General features: G+C 36.1%; 1 protein-coding gene across 12 annotated transcripts in view; it reads left to right on the plus strand.

Annotated features, from left to right (window-relative positions):
* Positions 1-21,247, plus strand: part of EPHA5 (EPH receptor A5) — a 394,095-nt gene that overhangs the window by 329,288 nt on the left and 43,560 nt on the right. For 11 of the 12 annotated variants that reach the window (XM_081504964.1, XM_081504794.1, XM_081505053.1 and 8 more), the window contains 3 exons: positions 3,151-3,218; positions 4,494-4,619; positions 5,330-5,515. In XM_081504964.1, coding sequence (XP_081361090.1) covers positions 3,151-3,218; positions 4,494-4,619; positions 5,330-5,515 — 380 coding nt within the window. Of the gene's footprint in view, positions 1-3,150; positions 3,219-4,493; positions 4,620-5,329; positions 5,525-21,247 lie in introns of all 12 variants that reach the window. The other variant, XM_081505447.1, reaches the window with a different exon arrangement.

The following is a 21,247-nucleotide window of genomic DNA, read 5'->3' on the forward strand; positions in this document are numbered from 1 at the left end:
TGAGTGCAGTCTCTGCCAGCTGCACTTTTACTTGCTGTATCTTGTTGAGGTTTGTTTTAATGGTGCTTTGGGGGTTTCCAGAACTTAATTTTATATGTTAATGTGACATGCACCCGTATATATTATAGAACTCCAGAGAAGCCCATAGTCAAAAATAACTTCTTCCTATTGCCCTCCTGACTCTCACCCTAGGTATTAAAATGTTAACTGCTCCTCAACAAGGTATTCCCAAATCATTTTTTAGATTAGATCCAAAGTTTTATTTCCATTTTTATATAAGGAATTTGCATGCAATTTAAATATCCATGAGGCTTATTTAATGATAAAGACTATTTGAGGATACAAGTTTCAAAGCTTAATTTTTTTCTGAAGGTATGAGAGTTGAAGGTGGAATGGATGTTTGTTTTCTAATGTAAACTGCGAGAACTTGTATACTTTTTAGGTCTCTTTAGAGTTCCTCTAATGAAGTTTTCTGTCAGTGTTATTTACATAATATAAATCTCAGGATTATTTCTCACAATTATATGTAGAATATTGTTAAAAATAAAAAACAGTATCAATACCTTCTCTGTAAAGGCACAGACATCAATTGAAAGAAGAATGTAATACCTAAAATTACGAATAATATTAAAATAACTTAAATATCAGCTTGAATAGATCAACCATTACTTCGGGATGATATCATGTATTTGATTTTTCTCTCCATTTCACTGTGGTGAAGTGATTCAAGATGTCTTGCATCTACGTGTTTTGAATACAATTTGAAAGGCCACCAGTTCCCCATTGTGTGGTGCTCCTCACCTAAGAACACTATATGTATTAAGCACATTATTTCAAGTTTATTCAAATTTTGCTAGCTGTACTTTACTAATAAATTGCCAGTTCTTTAACATGATAAAATTAAGATAACTATATTTTCTATCAAAAATGGCACAAAAACATGTTTTGTAATCTATTTTGTATAATATGTGTAATTATACACTAGGAAATATAGAGAATATAATAGGTTTTATTTTTATATAAAAATATACACATATTTAAGAAACATTTTAGAATATGAAACCAAGAACAGTCCCTCAGTGCATGTCAGCTGGCCACTTCCCTTACATCCAATAGTAGTTTTCAGTCAACTTTTTAATGAAAACATTTTGTCAATCTGACATTTAAGCTGTATTTTCTTTATGCAGAAATAAATGAAATTTTGTTCTTGATAAACACAATTTTTTCTAAGAGTTTTTGAATAATAAATTCACTTCCTTAAGAGTTTCACTTAAAGTAGTTAAATATTTTTGTTTTGGTCAATTGTTTTAATGTTATATTGTTGTTCATATACTTGAGTATTCATCAGCCTATTCTCTCTCAAACACTTGTCATTATGTAGACTCAATCAGAATATCATCCGCTCATTCACTTATTCATTTCATCAATGTGACAAATATTTTTGGTGCCAAGTCTGATCCAGGAGCCAAGTTACTTCAGAAATTTATAGATGAACAGTAGTTGCTGCCATTTAAGAAACTATCAATATAAAACAAGAGAGCCAAAAAATATTCTCAAATGACTACGTTGTACTATCGGCTGGGAATCTCGCCATGAGAGGAATACTGAAAGCTACTGGGTTCATAGTGAGGAAGATTGAAACAAGCCAGTGTAATGCAGGGGGGAGGGAGGGAGCGTAAAGAAGGCAACAACTGAACTGGACTTAGATTAATTGGAGATTGTTAAGAAGAGCATCCTAAGTGTAGGAACCAGTGGAAGCATATAGGAACATATAGGAACCATAGGAACATATGGAAGTATGGAGAAGTATCCTGGAGATGATGAAGGAAGGGTGCATTGGGGCTACACTAAGGAATCTGTATTTTTTTACTGAAATGTTTTCAGGAGAGAGGTAATATAATAGAAGAGTATCTTATTTATGGTAATGTGGCTACAGCCATGTCTAGTATAGTTCAGGAAAGCAGTTATAGAATGCAAGGGCATCACTTCAGAGGCCCTAATAGTAATCCAAATGAAAAATAACAAGGCTTTAATTGAAGAAGGAGTAGAACTAATGAGATGGAAGAGATGGACCATAAGATTTTATGTTATATAATGCTTGGGATTTGACAACAAATTTATTGTGAGGTACACAAGCATAGGGCTTTGATCTTAAGGTACCAAGGCCATGGAAGTGTTATTAAGAGGAAAAGAAGGCAGCAGATCAAGATTGAAAGTAAAGAGAAAGATACTGTTTGTTTGTTTTTTCCCCCAAATCTATTGAGTGTGAATGCCTGGGGAATATTCTTATAAAGTAAATCTACAGGGAATAAAAATATAATTCTCAAAAGGATAAAATCAGAGGGATAGAGATATTAATTAAATTGATGGAAATGGATAGATCGACAGGAGAGAACCAGAGAAGTATGGGCAGAGGACATAGGGAATTGTCCATATAAATGAAATGAGCAGTAAGAAACATCAGAAAAGGAGTAGTTAGGGATTTAAATTAATCATGAATTAAAAATTAAGAAAAAGTCATTGGACTTAGAGATGAATATGTCATCAATGAACATTATAGGGGAAGCTTTTTGTAAGTAATAAGAGCAGATTTAAAAGGACTTACAAATTAGTAAGTAGAGAAAAACAAGAGAGACTAAGATTTGGGGAGTGGAGCTGAGAGGGGTTGCAGACCTTGGGGACTTGACAGTGATCTCTGAGTGGGTGCAAGGGGGAATGAGCCAGCACAGAAACTAAAGACTCCAAAACAAGAGGAAAAAAATATTAAAAAATGATAATGTAAGGTGCTGAAAGGAGGAGACTATTGAATCACAGACATATTGGCGCAGTTCATCCTGAAAAAGGCAGGGGCCTCAGAGGTGGTTAAAAAAAGTAAGAGAGGAAGGGAACAGAGAAGTGTCTGGTGTGTGGTGTATGGTGAAGTGATATTTAAAAATAGATTTGGATAGCTTCAGACTTCTCAGTGAAATCTGGGCAGGAATAAGGTATACTGGCTGTGGAAATATGATTCATCCAAGAGTATTGGTGTTCCATCCTGCTAGTGTCAAAATCACTTAAGATTGCAGTCGTTTCAATTGTGTTGTGTGCTTCTGGGCTTGATGTGATTCACCACTTGGGAGATGTGGCTAATCATGGCTTACTCTGTTCCAGGCGGTGTGGTTACAGCAAAGCCAAACAAGACCCGGAAGAGGAAAAGATGCATTTTCATAATGGGCACAGTAAGCAAACTGTAAAAAAAAAAAAAAAAAAATCAAAATAAAGCAAAGTAGGGGAGACTTTATTGTTACTTTGGCTTCTTTTCAGGCAAAGATGTGTAAAAACTGACCAAAAATATTGTGTTACAAAGTGTGTTTTGGTAAATTCCTGGGCTTGCGGTGTTGCTGACTGACCCTGGGCAATAGCTTAATAGTTTTTTCAGTTCTTTAAAGCAAACTATCCTTATAATAATGAAAACAAAAGCTTTTTGCTTTATAAAAAGTTGTTATATATCAAACTGTATTTCCAGGCCAATTCTAATGCCTAGCAATAGTCAATAGAAGTATATCATTAGATAAAACCACCAGAATAAATGAATAAATTTTTCTTTTTTTTTCTAGCATTTTGGCAGGAATTTCCCTGAGCAGATCCTGTAACAGCAACCCTGTTTCAAATGACTTGAAAAAGACTACACTTTTAAGAAATGCAGAAAATCAAGTTTTATTCATGAGCTTTAAAAATTAGCCTAAATGGGTTCTAATTTTATTATTTTAATATGTTCATTTTTAGATGAAGAGTACAGTGTGAGTTGATTTGCCAAGTAAATGACAAAAAGAGTGGGGGTTTTTTTGTTTGTTTTTGTCATTCTGCCATATCAAAATCATGAAAAAATTTTTGAGTCCATTTTCAGTCCTATATTGTTTAATGTTATTTATTCTCAAAAAATATCATTGAGGGTAATATTGGTAGTCTTTAAAATGTGATGAAACTGAGTCTCATAGTATATGAGAGACTTGTATAATGCCCTGCAGTAAAAATAGAGTGAATTTCTTTTATTCTTTTTACTTCTATGTCAGTCTTATAGGACCAAAGCACCAGAAAATTTGTTTTAAATTATTTTTATAAAAACTAAATCATCTGTGATGAGGTTTTAAGTAAAGTATAATAGAACAAACTGACAACTAAGCCAATAACATTTCATTGTTCAGTTTGTTAAGCAAAAGTGTCTTAGTTTGCCTCAGAGACTGACTCCCTGAACATTACTGCTAAAAGATGTATTTATTCAAATATGTCCTCGCATATGCACTTCATGTGCATGCCAGCAACCCAGATTTCTACAATTATAAAAATGAGATAGTTGTACAAATGACTCCTGTAACTCAGGAGAAGAGTCTGTCTTTGCAGCTCTCCCACTTCTAGGAATTAGGGATTTAAGCCATAGTTGCACGTTAATAACGTTTATAATTTCACTCATCCATAACAAGGACTTCTATTTTAATGCCCATTTATTTTTGCAGTTAAACTGCCAGGAGTAAGAACTTATATTGATCCACATACCTATGAGGACCCCAATCAAGCTGTCCATGAATTTGCCAAGGAGATAGAAGCTTCATGCATCACCATTGAAAGAGTTATTGGAGCAGGTAAGACAATGTGTTTAATTCGGACTTTTAACTTGTGTTTATATTATAGAATGTAATATATCAATGTTCTGATCTAACTCAAGATGTTTTTAGTCTTTTGTAATTGTCTTGCTTTCAAAGTGGTATATAATTGATCATATTTTACTACTACCCTCTACATAGCTCATACTTAAACCTGCAAATGTCTAGCTTATGAAAAAATAAACCAGCAAAAATATATATTCAAACATGGTGTTTTACCATCTACTATTTATTATATTTCATACGTATGTAATTTTTAATGCCCAGAAAGATCTACAGAATTCAAGTATCCAATTATTCTGTATATGAATCATGTCTTCATTAAGATTGTTTCCTTTTTGTCCTGCTATGATCTTTTCTTATTTTCTCATTAGTGTCACTGCTAGAGTAGAAAGCAAAGGAAGAAGGAAGTGGTTTTCAGTCAGTTGCTTTTGGTTTCTTTCTAATGTTTCCATTAAGGTTTCTGTATGTAAGACAGATGAAACTAATAACCCCCAGTGTGTTTCATGATCACCCATAGGTGTTTTTTTCCTATGGACCATTAATGTCTTTTAGCAATGACAAGGAAATTTGGACTCACATTTAATTTTGTTTTGTCTAAACCTTACTATTCTAAGAGAACTTTGGAGTACAATTTTAGAGTAAAGATGTTTACTGAGTTTATGTGTTTTCTACATCTTTATCACAAGGTGAATTTGGTGAAGTTTGTAGTGGACGTTTGAAACTTCCAGGAAAGAGAGAATTACCTGTGGCGATTAAAACCCTTAAAGTAGGCTATACTGAGAAACAGCGCAGAGATTTCCTAGGGGAAGCAAGTATCATGGGGCAGTTTGACCATCCTAACATCATCCACTTAGAGGGTGTCGTGACCAAAAGTAAGTACAGTGGCAAACAATGCATGTGTGTGTGATCATAAACATCTGAATTTCTTCTACTAGGTTATTGTTAATTTCAGGATACACAGAACGCTGGGCATAATAATTCGATTAAGAGTTTCTCTGATATTCATAATAGGTGTCCTATACTTCAGTGGGTTCTTGTCAAAGCTGATCTTCAATGAACCTGAATTTCTGTTTATTATTTTAAACATATGTATTAACTCACTTACTATGAATTCAGCACCAGAGAAAATGTATCCAGATAAAAGAAGCAGTAAAAGTATCATTTTTTTTTCTCTTGGCTCTTTCACTTTTTATCCTAATGAAATATTAACTTCAAAGTTTTGATTGAGGCATTGAATTTTAACATTTAATAGGATTACTGTAACTAGAGGTGCCTGTCACCTTTTAAGTGGCTCTTTATTGCCGGGTGTATTCCTTTTATTCCTTTTTTGGGTTGAGATATTTTAATAGTTCTAAAGAGAGCAATAGCCTCAGAAGACTGGGAACGTTCCTTAAGATTAATTATTTTGTTAAAGCAAATCCTGTTTTTACTCAAAAATAGCTAAAATTTCACATCTGTGAAATTCTTGTTAATTTCTTGTAAGTATGGTTGTGTATTAAGTGTTCCAATATAAGGATTTCAAATAATTTTTCAGTCATCCATTAAAGTATTTATGTGACACCTAACTGAGGCCTTTATTTTCTTTTAATCCATTTTCTCTTTGTGATTCCTATGTATTTTCTTTCCTTCTCTTATCCCTTATACCCTACATACCACTTTGTAAAATCTTCTGAAACATTTGGCAAGGAACACTCTTTAAACTTTTTTTAAACATTGGTTCAACTTCCATTTGCTATTAATCCAATTTTAAATTATATATACCATATATGCATAGCGGCAGTGTATATTCAAAAAGTGTTCTTATCCTACAAAGTAATGTAATTGATTGGATGTCCATTTCTACCATTTTGCTTTTAAATATGGAAAGCGAAACAAAAACAACAGCAGCAATAAAGGCAGCTTTTTCACAACAAAGAGAAACAAAAAAATGTATCTGATTTATTACCAGTTAATTCTCAAATCATGAGTCATTCACAGTAGATCACAAAAGATGAGAACACAGAAGAAAAATACCTTATCTAAAAGTATCATGTTGATGCTTGGCAGAGCTTTTGAATCAACCTGTTTTGCTGGAAGATTGTTTTTCTCTATGAATCAGAGAGATACACATCTCCAGTAAGAATGCCTATAGAGGAATGTAACACAGAAATAAAATTACCTGCAGACATGTGGGTTTCTTCAAACTTAGATGTGTTTCTTTCCTCCACTTGAGTACATGCTTAAAAAAAGGTAAGGAGCAGGGGCAAGAGGCAAATGAGAGACAAATAAAATAAATATATTTTGAAGGAATAAAATAAAAGATTTTACAATAATCATGTCCTATGATGAATGGGGAAGAATATTTTAAGTCAGAATATGAAGTGAGGGAGAGTGTCACAGGGCCAGTAAAATGAAATCAGAACTTGAACAGGGCTGTATTCTATGTGAAAGGAAGGAGTTTGGAAGGACATTAGTGATAGCATGTACCGGGATAGATGCTGTGCAAACAGGAGTTAACAGTGATTGAGTAAAATCATTTGCTAGGCAAAAAAGGTATTATCTATTATAAAACATACTCCTTAATGACAATCACAGTATAATAGTGTACAAAATCTTTGATTTATTGTATGTCTTCTTTTCATCCTTAATGTGACTGTTAAATTTCACTTCCTCAAATAAACACTGACCATGACTTCCTCTTACCAAGGGTTTATGTAAAACTAATGGCTGTATGTAGGCAGCCCATCCACCCTGTAATGAGTAAAGCTGTAATGTGTAGAAGAGTGATAGATCACTATTATAATCACAGAAGGCAGTACTGCATAATGGTCAAGAACATGGGCTATGGATCTGTCCACTGATTTTAATTTTGCTTCTGCCATGAACTACTATGTGGCTTTGCACAAGTTAGTGATACATTCAGAACCTGAGTTTCCTCACTAATGACATAGGATAAGAATGCCTCATAGTGATGTTGTGAAGGTGACTTGAATTAATACAAGTAACGTTTAAATGGGCATGACACAGAGCAGGTAATTAATATATACATGGTTATTACTTTTCCATTTATCTCTCTTCCCATGCTCTGAAATTCTCCATATCCATGTCATTACTAATCCATTTTAATTGACATCTTACCCTGCCTACATTGCCTCTTTCTCTGAAACCTAACTACATTTGCAGTTCCTTCAAAACCTTATTCAAATTCCATCACCACCTCCACAAAATAATTCCTCATCACTTAACCCTGAAACAATCTCTCCTTCTTTTGAACACTGTGCTAATGTAAGGAGTTTTGTAAATTTCTGCAGTGTTCCTTACTTTGTCCAAACCTCTTATTCAGATCTTTCATTTAATTTTTTCTATTTTGCATATATATTTTTAGCTCCCTGGCTAAAATTATTTGCTCCTTGAAGAAGCAGAAACATCCTAAATATTTATGTAAACCCACTACACTTAAACCTGAACCAACCCATGGCCACTTTGGTTAAAACTTGGAGCCTCAATGTCACACAAAAGAAAAAATCATACCTACCTTATAAAAATTTTATGCAGATGAAATTAAGATATGTTTGTGTGTGTGAATAAAATTGAAGATATTTGTATTAGTGAATAAGTATTTATTTTAATCTGTTTAAGTAAATACATCAGATAATAATAGTGTTAGTTGCTCAGTTGTGTCCGACCCTTTGCAATCCCATGAACTGTAGTCCACCAGACTCCTCTGTCCATGGAATTCTCCAGGCAAGAATACTGGAATGGGTTGCTATTCCCTTCCCATGGGATCTTCCCAACCCAGGGATTGAACCCAGGTCTGTTGCACTGCAGGCAGATTCTTTACCATCTGAGCCATCAGGGAAACCCTCAGATAATACTAGACAAGATCCAAAAATTATTAAAGCTAATATTCACCTACTTTTATAGACCCTTAATTTATTACAGAACTTGTTTTATGTGAATGGTCCTGGCTGAGACAATAAAAGACAACTAAACTTCTCAAAGTAAGACAACTGAATTTGTCATATACTATTTTATATGCATTTGAGACCTTTGTTTTTGGAAGCAAATGTCATCATCAACAAATGATCATCTTTAAATTCTGTAAAGTCTAGTCTAAAAAAACAGGACTGTGGTTGAAAATACAGCCTTAACATTTCCAATCTTCTAATCAAATATTCTCTTTGATGTTGCTGCCATGAAGCTACACATGTGTGTAAAGCAAAATGTAAATATTTAAAATATTTCTTTGTCTTATTTGTTCTATATGAGTTGAAACTGTTTCCCCTTAATAAATGTAGCTCTTGATGTTCAACCTAGGAAGTCTTCAACTTGTTTTTAATTTACCATGTTGCAACTCACTTTATTTGTGTCCTTAATTTCATGCTCTCTGATCTGATGCTAATTTATTCAGCAATTATTCTCAACCTGCAGCACACAGATAATGAGACATAAGTGCAACTAAATCTTGTGATTTTTCTGATTGAAGCAGAGGTGGGGAGCCTGAAGTAGCACTGCTCAGGTTGGTGCCATCATGAACCTTCTTCTTTCCTGTATCATTACCCCACCTGCCAGAAACACGGGCCCTCATTCAGATTCCTTCTGTGATTTGTTGTTAAACAGGCCACATCATAAATAGATATGTATTCTACAGAGGCTTTATGGCAAATGATGTAAAAACCCACAGTTCCTGGCTTAATTGACTCATTCGCAATGCAAGATGCTTTAATATAACATACGTGGAGCCAGCTTTTACTATTAAAATAGATTCAGGAAACAAAATTTAAGAGGGAAATCATAATTTATCCACTGTAGCATTCTTGGTTCTCTAAGATTTATTTTTCTCACCCGTGGAAATATTATCAAAATTGAATAAATAAATATTTGAATTAAGTCTTAGAATTATTCATAGTTATATTGTGTGTGTGTGTGTGTGTGTGTGTGAGTTAGTCACTCAGTCATGTCCAACTCTTTGTGATCCCATGAACTGTAGCCTGGCTATCCATGAAATTCTCCAGGCAAGAATACTGGAGTAGGTTGCCTGCCATTAGGGGATCTTCCCGACCCAGGGGTTAACCCCAGTCACCCACATTGTAGGCAGATTCTATACCATCTGAGCCACCAGGGAAGCCAGATATGTTTTAGTTCTCCTGTAAAATTAATAAATTTAAACAAAATGCTAGAGAACAATGAAAGAAATGTCTCCCTATTTTTCTTTCTGTGTCTGAAGAGATAGCACATTCAACGACAATTAATTGTTTAAATTGTGAGACAACTCCTACTTATTATATAAATTTGTAATTATCTTTCAAATATAGTATTTTCTATCCTATAAAGTCCATTTTATTTTATAGGCCCTTATTATATATTGCCTAGGGCTATTCCAACAGTCTTCAAACTAGTCTTGCCATTTTGGTATTTTCTAATGGACATTAGTCCATTCCATACATTTTACAAAGTCAGTTTTCTCTCCTGTTTCATCACCAGGAGCAAACAAATCAAGCAGAATACATATATTTTGATACTTGATATAATTTGGTCATATCTCCATATTACACTATTTCTTTTCCAGAAATCTCTACCTAGTTCTTGTTCTTCCCCTTGGTGATACTTCATTCAGCCCTAGTATGTCCTCTCCATTTTCCTCAGCTCTACTTGACCGTCAAGATTATTCAAATATGATATTCTCCATGAGACCAGCATGATTTATCTTCATTTTCCCTTCTATCCTCATTGTCTGCCTTGCATAGAGTAAGCTACTCAATAATGTTGAATAGCTGAGTAAAGGAAAGCATCCGAGCTCTACGTTTGTTTTATTTTGCTCACCTCCAGGTTGCTAGATCAGGGCTTCCCCAATGGCTCAGTGAATAAAGAATCCACCTGCAATGAAGGAGATACAGGTTCAGTCCCTGGGTTGGAAAGATATCCTAAAGGAGGAAATGGCAACCCACTCCAGTATTCTTACCTGAAAAATCCTATGGACAGAGGAGCATGGCAGGCACAGTCTATAGGGTTGCAAAGAGTCAGACAGCTGAGCAACTGAGCACATATGCACCTGTTTCTAGCTCAGTACTCAGCACATGTAGGATTTCATGTATTTGTTGAATGAATGAATTCTCAGCCAGAGATAATCTTACAAATTCTAGTTGCATTTATCTGCTGCCCATCAAAGCCAGGAGAAAGACTGCGCTTGGGACTTCGCTGATACTGGTCTCTGTTTACCTCAGCGTTTCACCTCTCTTGCTGTCTGTGTCACCTGTTATCACCTGCCCTTTATGCCTATTAACTCAGCCCCTGTCAGCTTTGTGTTTCTCTCGAACCCGTCTCCGAGTGTCTGGATCCTGTCTTCATTTCTGTTTCCACCTTCTGTGTACCTTGATTCTGTGTTTCCCTCTTAGTCCTTACTCTGATTCACGGCCTGCCTGTCAGTCCAGCTCTTTACTCATTCTGTGTTTCTCTGCCAGTCGTGTGTCTTTCTTGTTTCTGCCTCTCCTCACTGGGTTTCTCTGGGCGGGACAGGCCTGCCCGGACCTCTGAGCCATGGAAGGTGACTCATGACCCTGTGAAGCTTCCTGCACTGGTGACATGATCAGCGACTAGACTGCAGTCTGACCTCAGCTCTGACAGGTGTCGCCCAAACGGTCAGGGTGTAGGAGCTCCTGGAGGACAGAGAGAAGGCCATCTGCAGGCCAAAGTAGCTTGATGAATCCTTGCTTTTTCTTACCCATGGTTTTTCAGGACTGTCCACTCTCTACTTCCCTTTGCTCTATTCACGTGGCTTCCAGGGTTCTAAGGAGCTTGCTCTCTGAGTTACCACTGCTTAACCAGGCCTGTGTACAGGCTGAGGAAGGGTCTGTCAGGGATCCTCTGCCCGTTGGGGCTCGTGGGGCAGTAGCTGGGTTTCTGGGCAAGCTGTATGCTTAGTTTGAAGATCGTGTCACTATGTACTGTTAAATTGTGAGAAACCTAGTTGCTTGAGGTTCATTCTTTGCTCTACAAAAGTATTCACTGGAGAAGTAAGCTGGACCCAAAAGAACAAATATTGAATGAGTCCACTTACATGAAGTCTCTAGAATAGGCAAGTTCATGGAGACAGAAAGTGGAGTATAGTTTTGCCAGGGGCTGAGGGTGTTGGCAAAATCTTGGCTCTCTGTGCACCAGTGCCCAACAGAAATACAGAGAGTCATGGAAGAGAAGGAAAGAGGGGCTTTGCTGCTTTGCTGGGCAAACAGGGAACACAGTAGGCTAGCGCCTCAAGAGCTGTGCCCCACTCCCAGGTGAATAGAGAGAGGTTATATAGTGGGACTCGGAGAAGGCAATGGCACCCCACTCCAGTACTCTTGCCTGGAAAATCCCATGGACGGAGGAGCCTGGTAGGCTGCAGCCCATGGGGTCGCTAAGAGTCGGACATGACTGAGCGACTTCACTTTCACTTTTCCCTTTCATGCACTGGAGAAGGAAATGGCAACCCACTCTAGTATTCTTGCCTGGAGAATCCCAGGGACAGCGGAACCTGGTGGGCTGCCATCTATGGGGTCGCACAGAGTCGGACACGACTGAAGCGACTTAGCAGCAGCAGCAGCAGCAGCTGCCCATTATATCATAGTTATCTCTCTATACATATATTGTTCTACTACATGATGAACTTCTTGAAATTGATATGTGTTTACAGTGCCTCTAGTGTCTGTCATAGGACCAGACACATTAGGTAATCTTAACCCCTTTTTTGCAAAAGACAGGATTGATTGGGGTTCCCTGATGGCTCAGTAGTAAAGAATCTGTCTGCCAATGCAGGGGACATGAGTTCAATCCTTGATCTGAGATGATCCCACATGCTGCGCGACAGCTGAGCCCATGTGGCACAACTAATAATCTGTGCTCTAGAGCCTGGGAGCTAGGCTGAAACTGTGCACCCTAGAGCCTGTCCTCCACAACAAGAGAAGCCGTTGAAATGAGAAGCTCATACATCGGAATTAGAGAGTAATCCCCATTCACTGAGGACTCAGCTAGAGAAAAACCTGCACAGCAACAAATCCCAGCACAACCAAAAATAAATAAATAAAATAAGTTTAAAAAAATGAGTAATATTAAATGACTCAATGACTAAATTGCAGTTGTCTAAAAATTTTAAATGAGTTAAAGTGATATAAAGTTTATATTTTAATTTAAATAACTTTGTTCTATAAAACCATGAGTGTTTTAGGAAAAAAATTAAAAGGCATACCAAGGAAAGTGCATGAGGATCTTTTCACAAGACCTTGCATATAGCAGTTATAATCACTACACACACATATATTTCAGAGCTAAAGACATACATAGGTTCAAAGTAAAGGATGTTGTTGCTGTTTAGCTGCTAAGTTGTGTCTGACTCTTTAGAGACCTCATGGACTGTAGCCCCCCAGGCTCCTCTGTCCATGGAATTTCCCAGGGAAGAATACTGGAGTGGGTTTCCATTTCATTCTCCAGGGGATCTTCCCAATCCAAGGATATAACCACTACCGATCATTAACATTATTTTAAGAATGTGCTATGTTAATACTTTTTTACATATTATCTCCTTTAATGTGCACAACAATGCTATCCTGAAGATAATATTTGTTCTGAACTTACAGATAGGAAAATTTAACCTTAAAGAGGTTAAATACCTTATATGATATCATAAATATAGCATAGGATAATACCAGATTTAAAAATGATTCTATATGACTCCAAAATCCAAACTTTTAAACAGTGTACATTACTAACTTCATATATCATTATTCACTATACACGTGACAAGAAACATTTATTCAAAATGTATTAATTGATCACCTACTAAATGTCTGCCCTTAATCAGTAGGATACAGTAGAGATTAAACAAACTGATTTCCTGCCTTTATGGAGCTTACCTTTGAGTTGGGGAGACAGAAACTAATTAAACAAATGCGTTTACAATACATTAAATGAAAAAAGTAGCGCTAAATTAGGAGATTATAGATTGTTTCTATTGAGAGTTGTTGGTTTCTATTTTAGAGAAAGATCTGTCTAATAATGCTTGAATAAATTGAAGGTGTGGGCCTTACAGATATCTGAGGACAGTGTAGTGTAGAAAGAAGGACCTGCAAGGCTTGAATGGAACTTTCATAGAATGCTCAAGAGACCATAGGGCCAATGTTGCTACAATGGAATGAATGAGAGGAGTCTGGTAAAAGCTTAATTTGAAGATGTAATAGGAGCTTAGATGGTGTGTGAACACTTTGGTCCCTGCAAAGATTGTCTGTTAATCTGAGCTTTGGAGCCAAGATGTGATGGAATCTTATTTCTACATTAATAGGATTACTCAGGATACTGTGTTGAATAAAGATGGTAGAAGTCACTGTTGAAATGGAAAGAGTGAGGAGACTACTGTCATTCACATCTCATTAGGGTTAGATCAGGGTAGTAATCTAACAAGATGGTGAGTAGTAGTTGAAATCTATAGATGTTTTGAAGGCAATCACAAGAAAGCTTCTTGTAAATTAGATGTGGAATGTGAGAAAAAGAGAAGAGACGATGATAATTTTAAATTACTCTTGTCCTGAGTCCCTTGAAGAAAGGAATTGCCATTTATGGGGAAAACTCCAGGAGGAGCGAGACTGTGGTTGGTAATCAGCAGTTCCGTTGTGGATAAGTTACTTTTGAGAGGCTTATAACCATCGTATTGTATAAGATTGGACTCTGAAAGTATAAATGAAGATGTTTGCAGTATGAGTATGCTTCGATTTTACATCCTCCGTTTCACAAAAGGAAACAGTTCTATGAGCCATTATCAGGTTAAACCATGATGGAAATAAACAAATTTAACAGTAGAATGGATGCCAGATCATCTATTCGCCTATTACATCTTCAAGTTAAGCTCTTATCAGACTCCTCTCATTCATTCCCTGTCCTTTCTTGAACGTTCTTTGCAAGTTCCATTCAAGCCTTGCAGGTTCTTCTTTCTACAACATGCTGCCCCAGGTACTTGTTTTGCATTAAGAGGGCATAGAGAGAGGTATAATAAATAAACAAAATATTTATTAGATATTTACAAGTGCTATCTCTGCTGCTGCTACTAAGTCGCTTCAGTCGTGTCCGACTCTGTGTGACCCCATAGATGGCAGCCCACCAGGCTCCTCTGTCCCTGGGATTCTCCCGGCAAGAATACTGGAGTGGGTTGCATTTCCTTCTCCAATGCATGGATGTATGCTAAGTCACTTCAGTTGTGTGACCATATGGACAGCAGCCCACCAGGCTCCTCCCTCCACAGAATTCTCTAGGCAAGAATACTGGAGTGGGTTGCCATTTCTTTCTCCAAGTGTTGTCTCTGATAAAATCTAAACCTTACTCACCAGAAAGATAGATACCTGTAGGAATAGAGATTTACTGGCTCAAAGACTGACTATTAGTGAATCATACCTGGTGATTTAAAGTCACTTTCATTATAATAAAAGAAAGCTGCCGCAATTTTAATTCTTAGATTCCTCAGCTCCTGTGCAAAGTTGATAATCTCTGAGGTCACAAGTAATTCTCCACCTTCACTAATGTCAGAGAAATTCTGATTCATTTTTAACTTGATAAATGAGCAGCTAATGAAAAAGCTTATATCAATCTAAACAATCTGAAATAAAAGAGGATATTATGGAAAGCTTGAAATTTATACTTAATAGAAACATTTAGCTTTTCCATGCTCCTATCTCAGGTAAGTTATAGAGGTTTTTGATTTTATAATCTTTCCCAAAATTAAAATTACATAATTTTATAAGTGGAATTAAAATAATTTCAGTGCCTGGCTAAGTTCTGATTGCCCCATATGATCTCCTCCCTTCCCACTCCACTGCTTAATAAGCAGTATCTATTCCTACTACAAGCACAAGATCCCATTTTCTGGTTGACCATTAATAAGTGAATCATGATATTTGTTATTCCAGGCTTCCCTTGGAATAAAAATAAAAGTAATTTCAAGAAGCTACAAGTATTAATGCACTAAATGGAATACCAGCCAAATATATAGAATGGCATAGCAAAATAAAACTACAGATATATAAATATAATAATATGCTCAGACACTCAGTTGTGTCCGACTCTTTGCCACCCCATGGAATGTAGCCCACCAGGATCCTCTGTCCATGGGATTCTCCACGCAAGAATACTGGAGTGGGTTGCCATTTCCTTCTCCAGAGGATTTTCCCTACCCATGGATTGAACCTCTGTCTTCTACATTGCAGGCAGATTCTTTACCAACTGCGCCACTATAAGCATAGGCTTACTTTTAATTATTTACAAATCTTGGAAAATGTTTCTAAGAGAAGCCAAGTGACAGCTGTTTTCCAATGAATTATGATGTTTCTAAATTAAATGTTCCCTTATAACCTTAAGTGGTACCACATGCTTCCTGATGCACTTGTGGTTTCAGAAAAGCAGGTTGGTATCAATGCAAATAAAAGAATAAGCCCAGATTTAGCTACAACTCTTATGATGTGACCTAGTTCAGTGTTTCTCAAAATATAACGTGCCTCTGAAGATATTGCTAGAATGCAGAATCTGTTTCCATAGATTGGTTTGGGCTCTGAGATTTTGCATTTCTAACAAGCTGTCTCTTGGATGATAGCTATGCCACTTGTCAAGGGCCATGCTCTGAAAAGCAAGGGCTAAGCCAACACTCCCCAAAGTTTGTTTAACCTTATTTTGAGATAGCTTATGAAAAAAGACTGCTTTACCAGAAATGATGTGTTCTCTCCTTTCTTCAATTTTGTTGGACATGAGCAACAAAAAAATGTCAGTGAGGCAGCAGATGAAGTTTTGTTTTATTGTGGCAAGAGAAACCCACATATCATGATATCTACCCTATTAAAATTTTGGGTGCAGATTACACAGTACAGCTTTGTTCTCTGTAAGCACAATGTGGTATGGCTAATCTCTGGAAACTTCTTGTCTCGCATAACTGAAACTACATACCCATGAAACAGAAATCCCTCCTTTCCCTTCCCAAGGCACTGGCAGCCACCATTCTGCTTTATTTTTTATGGATTTGAACACTTTAGATTCTTCACATAAGTATTATAGAACCCAAGACTTATCCACTTCACTACTGAACACTTCAGAATGCTTGGAGCATCCATAAGTAATGATCGTATGTAAGAATATGTTATTTATTGAGAGCAACTGAATTCCCACCAGATCTACCATTAATGCATGACCCAGTTGGTGTGGCACAGTCATGATTATCAAACTTAATATAACACAAAAGACTATCTTTTAAATTTTAAAATGAAATTTAAAATTTAAAATAAATTTGGAAATTATAGGCATCATAGTGTGGAGGAAAGGAAAACAGCTTTCATAGTCAGGTAGACATGAATTTGATTCCCAGCTTTGTTTTTTATAACTTGCACTAATCAACTCAAGTAATATATTGAATTTTTTAAGCCATACTTTTCTGTCTCTGAAAAGAGTCATTTGTAATATCAGTGTTACAGAATCTTGATGACAGTTAAAGTTAACATCATGACTTGTAAGAAGTGGGTACTCAATAAATCAATAAACTGTAGCTGTTTTATGATTATCAATACAAATGATAAAATATGACCTAGGCAAATTCCTCAAATAATGTGTTTCTATTACTGCTTAGACTCTGCCTGAACTGGGTCCTTAGTAAATAATATAAAGTAATATAAAAACTCCACTCTCAGATTAAAATCATGTTTTAACATGCTTTATGAGCTCTTTTTGTATTGATTTTTGATAATATGCTTTCAAAATTATTTGCAAATCCACTCTTTGTCTGTACTTCAACTGGATAATGAAAAATGATTTATACCATTTTATTGAGTTTACAATAGTTAGAGTGAGCCACATTAATTATTGCTATGTCATTTTTGCAGGCTAGCGGGAACTGAGACAAAACATAAGCCAAACTAAATATAATTATCATTAAAAGGGCTCAAGCATAAAAAATAATCAGATGGATGGTGAATTTTTTTATTCTTGTCAACAAAAGAAGGTTATGCTTATCTGCAAATATGTATTTTTATTGCTTTTCCCCCATTTTCTGAAATATGAGAGGCATTTTAGGTCCCTATCATATTTTTCAAATACCATTTTTGCTACTGAAATTACAACCTACACTGTCACAAATAATGTATCTGACTTTTAAAATTAGGTGATGAACCCCAGAAAAATCTTATAGGCGAGATCCCAGGTACTCATCTCCCTATAAAAAATAACCATTTTTTTGTTTCCAAATATATACTATTTAATAACAGTCAGTTTTATGATCAGTTCATTCTCTTTAGATTATGAATTCTTTCATCTAAGGTCAGTGAACTTGCACTGAATTTAAGGAACAAATTTGCCTAAGAAAGAGATTTTTTACATAGGGATTTATCCAACTCCTGCTCAGGAGACCTTGGGAGATCAGTAAGAAATATTTACACTAACCCAAAACTGTAAGAAGAAAGTCTAAAAAATTAAAGGATAGATGCAAAGAAGAAATTCTAGAAAAAGAGAACAGAAGGAAACTGAAGGTTGTGCAATAGTAATATAGGGAAGGTACTGTAATCATAAAAGATTTGGGGTAGAGGAGGTTAAGGTAGATATTGGCAAAGCATTCACTTTGATGGACAAGGCATCTGCTTACATGGTAGGGACTGAGAGGTGCTGATGAAGGAAAGCTTCGACTATATCCCCTGGATATCTGCTGGAATTCAGTTCTCCCAATTCCAATTAAACTCTGACAACTCCCTCAGTGGATTTCTGTAAATAAAAGTCGAAGAGCTTCACAGGGCAGATTCCTGGAAACACAGGCTGATTCCTGAAAACGTAGACCTTTTTCTAGTTTGATCAGAGCTGATGTTCAGTAAGTACACACTCTTTGGTGCTAATACCTGTAAGTTTTTTGAAATACTTCCATACTGTTTGATAAAAAGCTGAAGCCAGGGTTACCCACATGTCCCTTTTGTATGCCTACTCAGCTTCATCTCCAAGTACTTCTGAATTCCTGAAATCAGATAGACGAAGGAGTGATGTCTAGTACAGCAGGACGTTCCAATATTCCAGTCTTGTGGCTGGTGGAACTTTAGACATGTAAGTCCCTGTGCCAAAACAGTTATTAATTAATTCTGGACTTTTGAAAGAAAAGGGGTTTCAACATTAATAAAAGTCAGAAATAAGCCCTAGGATATAAGAATGAGACCAAAGGACCCAAAGCAGAATTTTGTCTATTTAGTAGTTTGTCTGAGGTCCATTGAATAGGTGTGGCAGTGTCATTAAAATGAAGTTAAGCTGAGAACGAAGAACTGACTCATTTTAAAAGAACCTGATGCTGGGAAAGATTGAAGTCAGGAGGAGAAGGGGATGACAGAGGATGAGATGGTTGGATGGCGTCACCAACTCAATGGAGATGAGTTTGAGTAGACTCCGGGAGTTGGTGATGGACAGGGAGGCCTGGTGTACTGTGGTCCATGGGGTTGTGAAGAGTCAGACACGACTAAGCAACTGAAACTGAACTGAACTGAATCTGGGAGCATATCTCAATTCATGAACTTAGATTACAATAATCCTAAGGAGAAAAAGCATTTATAATCTTTTTTTTGTTTGTTTATTGTCATGGCCATTTACAAATACAACATGAGTCGTTCTCTTTTCTTTTTTTTCTGGTATTGTATTTCCTGTCATTTTAAAAATCAGTGTTCCCCAACTCATCTCCTGTCACTTCCTGAATTATAAAGGGAGATCCGGGCCTCTAGCCGTGTTTGAAGTTGATGAGCTCTTTCACGACAAGATACAGGCTGCCTCTTCTTCCTGGAGTGCCTGTCACCTTTTGTTACAATGGTGACACTTTCAAAGTTCAAGTCAAATGACATCTCTAATGCATATTTTCTACATATGGGATGTTTTACCTAACATAGGTATACTACAAATATATGATAAATTATTTTAGACTAACTTTTACAAACTTTAAAGAGGAGGAGAGAAATAAATCTGACTTTATAGTATTACTTGTCACATTCCATTCAAAGAATAATATTCTGAAGTGTTTTAACAGAAGATAATTATCTGAGTGAGAAGTTAGACTGAACTATTGGTGACTCAGTGGTAAAGAACACGCCTGCAATGCAGGAGACACGAGTTCGACCTCAAGGTCGGGAAGATACCCTGGAGGAGGGCAGAGCAACCCACTCCAGTATTGTTGCCTGGAGAATCTCATGGACAGAGGAGCCTGACAGGCCACAGTCCATAGTGTCACAAGAAGTCAGATATGACTGAACTTAGTACACGCGCATACACCTTATTATACTAAATAGTGAGTTTTAAATGATTTTGGGATGAAAAGTCCTTTTTCATCCTAGTTGTTTCTTTTTTGTATGTAATTATCTTTTTATATCTCTGTTTGCACTTCAAGGTAATGTTGATTGAATAAATTTAAAAGTTCTAATTCTATGACCTGAATAAATCACTTCTCAAGTAAAATATAGGTACCTTTCTGGAGAAAGCCATTAAGTTAATTATAGTGCATTTCATAATTGATAGGCCCCATTTCCCTTATTATATAAAAAATTAACTAATAGACATATAAGATAGAATTTTGCTACCATAAGATCTTTTTCCACTTACCTCAGTTTAATTTAGCACTAAAATTTTATGTAGTATACATTTATTAAAGAATAAAGGGGCATATTTTAAAGTATAGTGAGGTTAATGTGAAGTGATAAAACTAACAACCTTATTTTAGGTATTTTTTCATATAGCAAATATTTTTGACCTTATATGTTTTATCTTATATCACAGACATATTACACACAAAATGCCATAATTTTATGAGGGTAAAATATCTATTCTTTTGGTCAGATTACATCTAGCAATGACATTTATGCACAAAGTTGATAAAGTTTATAAAATAATGATGTATAGTAAATTCTAAGTGATGGGCACATATTGGATAGAAATATGACTTGGGGGATACTCACAATAACTCCATGAGGCAGGTGCCATTAGTGTCCCCATTTTAGAGATGAGAAAAGTGAGGTACAGAGATAAGAATTTGCCCAAGATCATATGATAGTAACTGATTGATCTGGGATACAAAGCCAAGCAGTGTGGCTTCAGAGTCTGTCCAGCTACACTTTTATATCAGATGTGAATAGAGGAAGACCTCATCCATCAGAACAATGATTGCAAGAGATGTTTCCAGACAGCAAGAGGAACAAGAACAGGATGGAAAAATTTGGATTGATAGAGACCATAGGTATGTGGCGTAGAGGGAAAAGAGAGGTAGCCATAAATAAAAGTATTACAAGAACATGGAAATAAAGTTGGGAAAATGCAACATATATCCCAGGGATCATCAGTAGGGGAGTTAGACTGGATGAGAGTTTTTATTTAGAACTGTGAGAAAGATGAATGTGTTTGCTGGATGTTATTATTTGGCACTTCATATCATTACCTCTATTAAAATTAAATTCATCGTTAAACTCATTTTCTACATAAATGGACTTTGATATTGAAATTTTTTTTTTGCATCTTAAATGTCAATCTTCATCATTCTTGTGATACTGTCTTCTCACTGACCCTATTTGGTATATGCTAAGATATCATCATGCCAGGAATTTACTCGCTACTCAAAGAGGACT

Source organism: Giraffa tippelskirchi, chromosome 1, assembly GCF_054371585.1.
Source record: "Giraffa tippelskirchi isolate mGirTip1 chromosome 1, T2T-mGirTip1v1.2.pri, whole genome shotgun sequence".
Lineage (NCBI taxonomy): Eukaryota > Metazoa > Chordata > Mammalia > Artiodactyla > Giraffidae > Giraffa > Giraffa tippelskirchi.